The sequence below is a fragment of the Engystomops pustulosus genome, chromosome 11, assembly GCF_040894005.1.
Source record: "Engystomops pustulosus chromosome 11, aEngPut4.maternal, whole genome shotgun sequence".
Taxonomy (NCBI): Eukaryota; Metazoa; Chordata; class Amphibia; order Anura; family Leptodactylidae; genus Engystomops; species Engystomops pustulosus.
The window spans coordinates 18,992,967-19,005,280 of NC_092421.1; the positions used below are offsets into that span (position 1 = coordinate 18,992,967).

Below are 12,314 nucleotides of genomic sequence, written 5' to 3' on the forward strand. Positions count from 1 at the left end.
AAAGTGGGACTCTTCTCCTAACCTGATACTGTAACTGTTACCTGGTGATTATGGCTGCTGTACCGCTTCTAAATCTGCATAGAACGACTACTAATGGCTTGTAATGAGCTGTGAAACATGTTTCTGTATTCATAATATGGTTTATCTTCTTTTCAGCATGCCATCGAGTGAAGTTTTATTAAAACAGCTGAAGATTTACATATATTAATCCGTAGTTATAGGGAATCTGTGAACAAGATTATGTTGCCTCCCTAGCCTCAGGAAGAAGGATTTAGTAACAGATAATACACTAGTCACATTGAGATAAGTTTTATTCAAGAGGTTCCTACACGTGTGTCGAATTTGCATCAAACACACTGGGGCACATTTACTTACCCGTCCGCGGAGTTCACCTTCTCCTTCCTGGTGCATGTAAGTGCTTGGGCTTGAGGCACAATTTGAAAGTTACATCCCGCGCTCAGTTCGAATCAGTCGGATCGTCCGACAGGCCACCCTCTGATTTGTCGCATGAAAGCAGCGCAGCTGCGCTAAAACCCTTTGGCGTGCAACACAATCCCAGCACAGACACCTATTAAATACCTAGATAATGGAAGATGGCACTCAATCAAATTTGAATAATAATTGCTTTTTATTTTTGTACACATCCACAGAATAGCATGACGTTTCGGTCAAAATGACCTGTATTATGTACAAAAATAAAAAGCAATTATTATTCAAATTTGATTGAGTGCCATCTTCCATTATCTATGCATGAACAGGGCTGGGACCCTAGTTTGGCACCATCTACTACACAAGGAGTGCTGTGAAATTCCTGTTATTTATTGACCTATTAAATAGCTGTCACAGCTGTGCAAAACCTGAAAACGTCCAAAAGTCTGACGAAAGTGCGATCCGCGACCCTTAATAAATAAGCCCCACTGTGGATTACATTTGCTTTGTGATAATGAGATTACAAAGCTACTGCACAAGATGCGGATAGATTCTGCATGGAAATGGACATGAATCTAGACGTAGACGTATCACAGCATTGACATGAATGGACTTTAAAATCCACATGATCCACAGCAATTTTTTGCTGCATGTTTGTAGTGAATCTCGGTAGAGCAGTCAAATTGAGATAACGTAGGGGATTAAAAGTTTGCTCAGGTACATAAGAAGTCACCTGTATGATATAATTTAGGAAAGAGTGGTTTACGAATAAGGGAACAGCTGCTTCCCTTCTAAAACAACCTCTTAAAAAAATTGCCTGCTAATCAGCAAGCTACTTAAACTAAAATAATTCTGGTTGTATATAGCCGCCACTAGGGGGAGCGGACTTATTTCATATATGTGTTTACATGCGTTAGCTTAATATTCATCATTATGATGTGTTTGTAGGTGGAGTTATCAACCTGAGCATTCCCATTGTGCTGCCAGTCTCTTCAGAAGACAAGGAAAAACTGAGCGACTCTGACGCACTCGCTCTGTCCTATGAGGGGAAAAGAGTGGCCATTCTGCGTAACCCTGAGTTTTATGAGCACAGAAAAGAAGAAAGATGCGCTCGGGTCTGGGGTACTACCTGCCCGCAGCATCCTCATGTCAAGGTAAGCTGTGCTGTCGTACAGGTATGTGAGCCAATGGGTGATTGTCAGCAGAACATCATCGCACGCTCACTACAGGGGATGGACCAATCATCATTAATTTATGCACGCCCCCTTCTGCAAGCCTACACCTGCCGCCGGCCTGGGAGCCAGTATCCAGCCGTGTGTGTGGAGAGCGTGGCATGTGCTCTCTCCTAGTTCCCCGGCCAACAGGAGGAGGAGGCTTGCAGGGTGGGCATAAATATATTAAAATCCGTGGAAGCTGAGAGGTGTTCTGGCGCCTTGTGCCTGAGCGCCTCCTACACTTTTACAAACGTATTATCGCCCCCCCATCCCTTAGACGTAATGAGCAGTAATCTGGTGGCAGATGTCCTTTTAAAGGAAAATCATATGGTGGCTGAGACAAATGGCTGCAGCTAAGTTCCCAGTGATTTCACCCCAATTCACACACTAGCCAGAGCTGTGCAGGTAATTACACCTAGCTCCAAAGAGCGTAACGTTAAGGATATGTTTTCAGAAATGTCTCAAGAAAGGTTATTTTTCCAGATTGCACATGTTTTGGAAGTTGTTCATTCATATACTTTTTCTTCTCAGTTTTTTATCTCTGTAAAACACTGCACACTGTAGCCAATGGCAGACTGGGCTTCTTTGTGCCCATCAACTGGGGCATAACTTGAGGAGATGTAGAGGGTGCAGTCCCAAGAAGCTTAGGGGCCCATAAGGTGTCACTTTTCCTAATGAGATGATTAGTACTACAAACCATACATTATAGTCAGGGGCCTGACACAGACGTTGCACTGGAGCCCATCAGATAAAATTATTCCCAGGACCCACCTATTGGAAACAGGTTCCAGTATTCACCAAATTGCGTCTTCTGGGGACCAGGATTTGGCTAGAGCTTGGGCCTACTGGATGATCCTCTGGTGGCCCAGTCCCATTCTTTCTATAGTATGTTATAAGATGTCTTTTCATATAGAACCAGTTTAACATGACTAAAGATGATACAAATTCAAACATCTTACCTTTCAGATGGTCCTGGAAAGTGGCGATTGGTTGGTTGGTGGAGATCTGGAAGTTCTGGAAAGAATCAGATGGGCAGATGGTTTAGATCAATACCGCCTTACCCCCCTGGAACTGAAACAGAAGGCCAAAGTGATGAATGCGGGTTAGTCTGTATTCTAGGTGCCACGGCAATGGCCACATAGTGGCATATATCATCAGTTATGGAAATTTTTCTCAGGTTCTATAGATAGACTGAATTAATCTGTCGATGTAAATGGGAGTATAGATGCCTAGAGGGTGGCACTTTCTGCTTGGGATTGCTTCCCCATTTCACATTATATTTTTGTTTGAGCCCAGTTGAGCATCTTAACAGCTGGGTCCACTGCAGAGGAGTATAGATGGTTACATAGCAACGTTTGTTCTTGCTTTGCATTGATTTCTGTGTATGCAGGTCTGTCCATTCAGCCATGATCTTGGATGGAAGATGTCAGCAGTGGTTCTATGGAGATACTCTTAGAACCGGGTGTTTGTACGTTGTACAACCCATTGCATGAGCTGTTCCTGTGTTTGCACATCCTGGTGCAGGGGAGGAGGGAGACGTATATAGTGTTGTAGACTCCGTCCTTAAGAAACCTTGTTGGCAAACCTCACGCCTAAAGTGTTTGCTATGTGATAAAGCAATCTGCAAAGCTCTGCAGACCAGAATGTCCTGACATGACTCTTAAATCACAGGGTGTGCGCTGGTAGTCTTTGAAAGTTCGGCAACTATCGAAAGGTCTAAAGAATTCTCTTTATTTTCTTACAGATGCCGTCTTTGCTTTCCAACTTCGCAATCCTGTCCATAATGGACATGCTCTTCTCATGCAGGATACAAAGCGCCACCTGTTGGACAGGGGATATAAGCACCCTGTACTTCTCCTTCACCCACTGGGTGGGTGGACCAAAGATGATGATGTGCCTTTGGATTGGCGCATGAAGCAACATGCAGCCGTGCTTGAAGAAGGTGTCTTGGACCCCAAATCCACTATTGTTGCTATCTTTCCTTCTCCAATGTTGTATGCAGGACCCACGGAGGTGAGCGGATATTTAATGGGAATAACATGAAGGGTCAAGCAGTATATGCACGATTAACACAATGCTACCACCCTCAGCTAGACGTAAGGGGCTGACGACCCTTTAATAAGCACCCCAATTTGTGAATAAAGGTCCTTCAGAGCCTAATAATTAAAGGGGTTGTCCAATCACAAAAAATTAGCCCCTATCCAGAGGATAAGGCATAACTTTTTGGGTGGGAGTCACAGTGATGGGATCCCCAAAGATAACACAAACAGTAGACCATTGTACCTCCATTGTACTACACATGAACAGCGCACATGCACCCAGCTCCTGAAGTCACCTCTATGGCGCTGATGGAGATACCCAAGCTTCATACTCTGCTATCTCGAGTGAATAGGCATAGGCAGTGCACATGTAGGACTGACCACCCAATTATTTTGGGGTGCAAAAGGGGTATCTCCATTCTCACGGGGTTCCCATCACTGAGACCCCTACCGATCAGCAAATTAGCTGTGGATAGGCGCTAACTTGTTGTTAATGGAAAACCCTACACTACTGGAGAAAAACCTTGCACATCCATGCCATCAGGACAAGAACATTGTGGGTGTAGGAAGAGACAAAACACATTACTGACAAGCACAGCTGGATTCATGCTAAGGCACTGGTAAATAGGATTTTCTAGCACCACAATTTATCTTGACGTGAGACATCTGGGTGCCGCTGTGTTATTCAATAACAGAGAAGCCAAATAAATGTCTTGGAGAATGTTGACTTGTTCTCAAACTTTGATACCAGAATTTTTGATAATGTTATAAGTGTGGATCTTATCTGAAGGTGTAGTGAGGGTAGAAGTGTATTCCAACTTTTTGTGGGAGTAATTGTGAATTTTAACCTTTTTATATAGTAGTTACAGCAATCCAAATTGCACAGTACAGCTGTCCATATCCTTAAGAAACACTATTGAGGGAATGCTCGTTCGGCTGACATCTATATCAGCCAACTCCCCCTATATACATTCACACAATCAGCTGTCAGACTTACTGGGGCAAGTTTACTAAGGGTCCGAACGCCACCTTTTTTTGGCACACGCGATCGGATTGTGTTGCATCGGCGCCGGCTTGCATGCGACAGAAATCGGGGGCGTGCCGTCGGACACCCGACAGATTCGGACAAACCGTGGAATTTAAAAACGAAATTGTGTTGCAAGATCAAACACTCACATGCACCGGCAAGAAGAAGGTGACCTCCGGCGGACCTCAGCACAGAAGCAAAACATGCAGGAAGCTGGACGCAGACCCGAATTCTCGTTGGACAATCCCCAAAACCTGTCTGCTGTCATGGGTGGGAAACATGAACCCCCATGCCAGGCATCAATTCTGTATGGCCAGCTCGGGTTCCAAATTCGAAGTTGCTTTGACCTAAAATTATTCTTGTCCCACAAGATAGCAACATATCATCTCTTAAACTTATAAGAGGGTTTTTCTGACCTATTAAGGTTGGGAGAGAATTTTTACCTACTTTAGGCCAATTGGCTTCAGTTTTAGAGGGATATTTGCAAGGTCATGAACTGCAACTTTCTCCTCTGATGTCACCTCCACACAAAGTAAGCGTGGAGTGGGCCGGCATGGGGTGGGAAGGCTGTGGTAGTTCCTGGCTGCACGGTTGCTTCCTCTTAGTATAGCAGGGCAGGATTATGCGCTTTATAAATCCCCCGCTATGACTATAAATTTCCATGTAGAACACTTTTGTATCCATGAGATACATCCTACAGAAAAATATGTACATTACAATTATTATATTATGTTATCCCTTTTATAGGTCCAGTGGCACTGCAGGTCTCGCATGATTGCTGGATCAAACTTCTACATTGTAGGAAGGGACCCCGCCGGTATGCCACATCCTGAGACCAAAGTGGATCTTTACGAGCCAACACACGGTGGAAAAGTGCTGAGCATGGCTCCAGGGCTGACGTCTGTGGAGATTATCCCATTCAGAGTGGCAGCCTACAACACAAAGAACAAAGCCATGGAATTCTACGACAAGGAAAGGTAAGACTTTTGAGGCCCAGTTCACAGTCCAGCCATATACGACGGTCCTGTAGTACCCTTGGGCTTTGAAAAAGGTGCGAGTGCTAGTTCGCTAGATAAATTTCGCCCTGGATTTTCCGATTGACATGCCTTATATTTCAGACAGAATGTAGGCTGATGCAACTTGTAGTATAGGGCATATAGGTAAAAAATGGTATCGGAAAGTCCTAGTGCTCCTCCTATTCATAGCTGGACAAGATTAATGACCGTATGCATAAGGTCATAAAGAATGCATGTAGGTATAAAAATATATTAGGTATTTGGGAGCCTAACAAATATAATGGTAAATGTGATTCCTCCGATCCAAATTTCCACCACGGAGCAGCTGTTAACAGAAAAGTGAACGCTCACTCCTACTCATTCTGAAGGATACAGTTGTTCAGAAGCAGTCAATCAGGAGTAAAAAATAAAAGTCCAAAAGGTTAAGAATCTGCGCTCCCAGATTCAAAGTCCATTGCTCCAATTTCTAGATCAAATTTTCCGCTACTGCCGATACTCAGATCAGGTCCTTGCAGATATAGAACATTGTGCAGAGAAACTTTTGGAATAAAAGTAGAAATATTTTTTTTATCTACTCAAAGCTAAAATACGCATATCAATAAGGGTTAAATGTCCGAAACACCAAAGACCTTGCCCGACCTCGGTTTCGCCAGGAGCTGCGAGGACCCGATTGGATTATTGGTAGCGGCGGTACTGGAAAATTGTGATCTGGAAATTGGAGCAATGGACTTGGAATGTGGGAGTGCAGATTCTTAACCTTTTGTTTCTTTTATCTTCTCCTAATTTTTAACAGAACTGTGAGTGACTGCTTCTGAACAAATGTATCCTGTGGTATGGGTGGGAGTGAGTGTTAACTTTTCATATATTTTTTACAAGATCTGGTAGCCTCATCAGAAGACTGGCTCATCCTGCTCCCTTGCCATTTTTGTCCAGACGCTACTCGACCTGGCTGCATTCAACATCCTGGGTGTGGGATAGAAAATGCCAATCATTGGCTGCTGTGGGTCACCACTCCAACCAATGATTGGCTGGATTGGCCTCTCCTTGTATTTCTTGTATTGTCGGGAGACACAGAGGTGGATGAGTCCATTGGGATCCTAGAGTGGTGGGAGCAATAGGTGGCATAGTATTTAGTTATATCCCTGGCTCTCAGTAGATCCCTCTTACACTTAATTTTATTTACCAGGACAATCCCCTAAACAAATGTTCCCTTTTCTTTAATTTTAGACACAACGAATTTGACTTCATTTCTGGAACCCGCATGAGAAAGCTGGCACGTGAAGGACAAAACCCACCAGATGGTTTCATGGCCCCCAAAGCTTGGAAGGTCCTGACAGATTATTACTGCTCCCTGGAGAAGAATAGTTGATCTGAAGCACATACACAAGAAATGTTGTAGTCTAGTTTTTATCTATTGTGTCCTTTTTTTGATAATTGAAATGAAATCTATTTACTTGTTCATTTTTTGCTTTCTAATTTCTATTTAGTTAAAGCTTTTAATACGATGTATAACTATTATTTTATTTTGTCCACTAAGAATCACTTGCTGGCGGAACTAGAATGTTGCACTTTGACAAATTCCAATATTTTTTCTTAGGTTGAGAGCCGTGTTCCCTTGTTCTTTGTAAACTGGAACATCCAGGAGTTAGCACATCTACAATAGAGGATACAACATACTCTTGATGCAAATTCTCTTACTTTTGCATAGGATATTACTTGTGCTTCAGAGCTTCTCTTCTTAAATTACAAGAGACATTTCTGGAGAAAATGGTCTATATGTTCCAGCTCTTTTACTGCTCCCCTATATATACCTTATAGCTAGCAGACAAGAAAGCACTTATACACTGACATATGGCAGACCACATGCACCCTGAGAGATAGACACATAAAGATATGGGAGATCAAAACTGTGTTAATAAGAGCAGCTCTGAACAATAATCCTATAACTCAATGATAAAAGTTAACCTCATTGTTTGGGATACTGGGTTAGTTTGTACGGGCTCTAAAAAATCCAGAATAGACAAGGTTTGTCCTACTGTAGACAGAGTAGAGGAGGAGAAGGTTTCTGCTCCAGCCAGTTGTCTTATAGGCAGTGAGGAAGAGGGGCTTCACAAGCTTTTGTGTCCTTCTGTAGACAAGATAGAGAACTGAGAAGAAGGCTGCTGCTCCAGCCAGTTGTCTTATAGCCAGTGAGGAGGAGGGGCTTCACAAGCTTTGTTTGTCTTACTGTAGACAGGGGAGAAGAATGCTGCTCCTCCAGCCAGTTGTCTTATAGCCAGTGAGGAGGAGGGGCTTCACAAGCTTTGTTTGTCCTACTGTAGACAGGGGAGGAGATTGCTGTTGCTCTAGCCAGTTGTCTTATAGCCAGTGAGGAGGAGGGGCTGCACAAGCTTTGTTTGTCTTACTGTAGACAGGGGAGAAGAATGCTGCTCCTCCAGCCAGTTGTCTTATAGCCAGTGAGGAGGAGGGGCTGCACAAGCTTTGTTTGTCTTACTGTAGACAGGGGAGGAGATTGCTGTTGCTCTAGCCAGTTGTCTTATAGCCAGTGAGGAGGAGGGGCTGCACAAGCTTTGTTTGTCTTACTGTAGACAGGGGAGAAGAAGGCTGCTCCTCCAGCCAGTTGTCTTATAGCCAGTGAGGAGGAGGGGCTGCACAAGCTTTGTTTGTCTTACTGTAGACAGGGGAGGAGATTGCTGTTGCTCTAGCCAGTTGTCTTATAGCCAGTGAGGAGGAGGGGTTTTGCAAGCTTTGTTTGTCTTACTGTAGACAGGGGAGAAGAAGGCTGCTCCTCCAGCCAGTTGTCTTATAGCCAGTGAGGAGGAGGGGCTGCACAAGCTTTGTCTTACTGTAGACAGGGGAGAAGAAGGCTGCTGCTCCAGCCAGTTGTCTTAGGACCAGAGGCAGAGGACCGAGCTGCGAGACTGTTCAACATTTGTATATTTTTACCATACAGAAAAAATTGGACAGCTTATAGAGGGGAAAAGAGAACCTGCATGGACATAGGTAGTGTCATGCTCAGGGCATTTCTTATTTTTGACAGTTTTTCCTAAAAAGATGCAACATTGGAATCAAAACAGGCGGAAGTATAACCTACATTTTCTCAGTGTCCTACAATGTTCAGAATTTGTACAGAATTGTGAAATCAGCTGCCAGATTTTTTTTTTTTTTATAAACTAATACAAAGAAAATAAGTATTTTTATAAATGTTTCCAATGTAATATGTATCAACATTTTAATAAGTCAATATCTTCATGTGTTCACATTGTTTTAAAGGACCAAATGTATGATTTATGTATGATTTGTATGCTATGGATGATTAGTCGCAGTAACTGAAGATCTCTAAGTAAGGGTGTAGGACGTGATCAGTCCAGATACCATAGAGGTCACTTTAATGCCGATTTGCAGTCATTATGAAGGATATGATGTCATCACAAGTCTGTGTTATCCTGTATGATGTTATAATTGTGTTGTAATCCGGGCTGTTGTGTAGAGCCTGTATTTATTAGAAGGTGATATATGTTGTGCTGATCAGTGTCTGTCACAATGTCATATGGATACTGCTTATGTTACATAGCAAATACACTTTTATATATTTACCTTCACTTGTCTTGTTATTCTTAACTATTATATTTAAAGGGCATCTACCACCAGGATGAAAGACTCAAGGCTTTATAGGTGTTAATGGAGCCTGGAGCCGCTCAGGCTCATTTGCATAGTCATTCATCCTGGTGGTAGATTGGCTTTAAAGGGAATGTATGAGCAATATTTTTTAGTAATTAAAATCTGAATATTTATTTTTTCTGATCTGAATAATGGGGGCGGCTACCTTGTCTGATCTGAGGCTGGCATTCAGAGATATGTTTTACTGAAACCAAATCATAGGGTCCGATATTCTGGAATGTCTTTGGGGATGCCAGGAAAATATGCAAAGTTTTCCAAGATGGGATAAGGAAAGCCACGCCTCTTTTAGCTACTTTGTAAGGCAGCTCCCTTGACATCAAGCATGACCGATAAGAAGCCTTATGACATGATGCGGGATTAGAACCAAACCAATATATCTATTCCATAAGGAACAGACTCCCAACTTTTTGGGGATGTTACCTGTCAATTTTCAAGTCTGCAAGTCATGACTGAGGTCCGGCATGGACTGCAGTAATGATCAGGCCCAAATGGGACATCACTGGATAGCCCCTTTAACATACCTCATGGTGACAATTTAAAGGACTTTAAAGGACTTTTCCCAGGAAATCTGGAGGACCCAATAGAGACAGGGGTTTAAGAAAGAGTTTACTTACCCTGCTTCAATCCTTCCAGTTTTTAGGCCTACAGTTCTAGGAGTGAGGTTTAGCAGGACCGACTTCAGCCAACGTGTGGCCTCCTTGGGCCATAAAAAGTCACTTCCTCTTTAGGTCATATGCCAATGCAGGTCCCATAACTGCCAAGAACTTTCAGCTGGGTGCAGAGTTGAAAACCATAGGGAGTTGGGAATAATATGATATGTTATTATTGGGAAGCAGAAGTAGTAGCAGCTCCGGTACGGAGTGCAAGGCCACTTAAATCCTTCCCAAATAAAAGCCATAGCCGGTGGCATTTGTAATGCTTAAAGTACAACTGTAAAGCATAACTCTAAGCAAAAATTAGGAGTTCTCCAACCTACTCTAATTAGCTATCTGTAGATGTTTAGCTGCTAGCAGAGGGTTTACCTTGTCTCCCCAGGATACTCTCCTTTTGTCATGCTTCCTGGTAACCATGGGAAACTGTACAGGAGGGCTGGAGAAGAGATGAGGCTTGTTGGGAGGGAATGTAGTAGTGGAGTCCCATCACATGCTTCAGGTCCTCCAATTACAAACATGCTGTCCTGATCCATGTGAAAGCCCTTAGCCGATGTCACAACCAGGAAGTGCCGCCCACTGCAAGAGTAGCTGAATATGATTTTATAAAAATGACTGATGGATACACCAGGCTGTATCTAAGGCTAGGAAGAAGCCAGCAACATGATACAGGTAAAGTTGGAATTGTTGTCAAAGTCTCTCTCCAGCTATGATAAGGCTAATTTTTTGTCAGTAACTTTTCAGTTACGCTTTAACCATGACTGTTTTATGATGTTTTTGCACGATGCATTCGATATTAAACCATGTCATGCACCCTATAATTATGGACACCCATATTACATGGTTGCCATAAAGATCAGTGCTTAAGGTTGTAAAGCTGGAACACTTGGCAGAAAATAAACTTCAGAGAACACTCGCCTTTAAACCACTTTTACTTCCTACAATACAGTAATAAAGACAATGGTCAAACAATAATTACCCAAAATGCTGTACACAGGGGAAATGTCAGGTCATATCAGTGTAAGTAGCACAAGTAACAAAAAAAAAAATCCTACGGTATAATGCCGTTCTAAATATGCAATCTGCAAATATGTCAAAATCATATTTCTTAAATATAAAAAATATCATATATCATTAGGTTAGAAGAAGTACCCAGGTCACCATATGGATTGTTTAGGTCAAAATGTATCTCCTCCAATTTTATAGAAAGTGACACAAAGTATGTATATAGTATAGATCTGTAAACACTGTTTGTTCTACCTTTATAGAGCAGGAGGAGCAGAGCAGATGTTACATAGTGTCCTATCTGCATACAGCATATGTTATAGAATAGGAGGAGCTGAGCAGATTGTACATAGTGTCCTATCTGCAGGCAGCATGTTATAGAGCAGGAGGAGCTGAGCAGATTGTACATAGTGTCCCATATTCAGGCAGCATGTTATAGAGCAGGAGGTGCAGAGCAGATTGTACATAGTGTCCTATCTACAGACAGCATGTTATAGAGCAGGAGGAGCTGAGCAGATAGTAGTGTCCCATATTCAGGCAGCATGTTATAGAATAGGAGGAGCTGAGCAGATTGTACATAGTGTCCTATCTACAGACAGCATGTTATAGAATAGGAGGAGCAGAGCAGATTGTACATAGTGTCCTATCTACAGACAGCATGTTATAGAATAGGAGGAGCAGAGCAGATTGCAAATAGTGTCCTATCTTCAGGCAGCATGTTATAGAGAAGCAGAAGCTGAGTAAATTGTTATAATGTAAACTTTTTCTCATACAGCTTCTAATTTACCAAACGTAACACTTTCCTTATTCTGAGTTTAAGAGTCCAGTGGGAGGAACTACACAGTGACTGACAGTTGTCTCTGCATGTATCCTTATGTCATGTCCAAAATCTAGAGCCTACCTATGAGATGCTGTTGGTATGTTGTAAGTGACCTATAGGAGTATATAAAGGAGCACTCTGTATGAGGCAGTACAGGGTACAGAGATTACTAGAGCACCTCCAGTTACCCATTGCCCACTAGTGCTTGCATTAGGCATAACAGTAATATCTAAACCTTTTAGCTTCACTTTGCAGCCCCATGTAACATTACATTCCACAATCTTCCTTTAATTACATGCCAGTGAGTTACCATAGTTACTCGTCAGGCTGTTTATTGAATAAAGTATGAATGAACAAAGGTACTGACAAATGTATAGGATTTTCACCCTGCATAGCCCTTTAAATTGTGTCAACATGTTTTATCTTCGATCAT

General features: G+C 42.5%; 1 protein-coding gene across 2 annotated transcripts in view; it reads left to right on the forward strand.

Moving 5' to 3' along the window:
• PAPSS2 (3'-phosphoadenosine 5'-phosphosulfate synthase 2) overlaps positions 1-9,321 on the forward strand; it is a 50,724-nt gene extending 41,403 nt beyond the window's left edge. For both annotated transcript variants that reach the window (XM_072131061.1, XM_072131062.1), the window contains 5 exons: positions 1,378-1,583; positions 2,610-2,745; positions 3,388-3,656; positions 5,457-5,686; positions 6,953-9,321. In XM_072131061.1, the coding sequence (XP_071987162.1) occupies positions 1,378-1,583; positions 2,610-2,745; positions 3,388-3,656; positions 5,457-5,686; positions 6,953-7,094 (983 nt within the window). In that variant the 3' untranslated portion in view covers positions 7,095-9,321. The remainder of the gene's footprint in view (positions 1-1,377; positions 1,584-2,609; positions 2,746-3,387; positions 3,657-5,456; positions 5,687-6,952) is intronic.
• Positions 9,322-12,314: the final 2,993 nt, after the last annotated feature.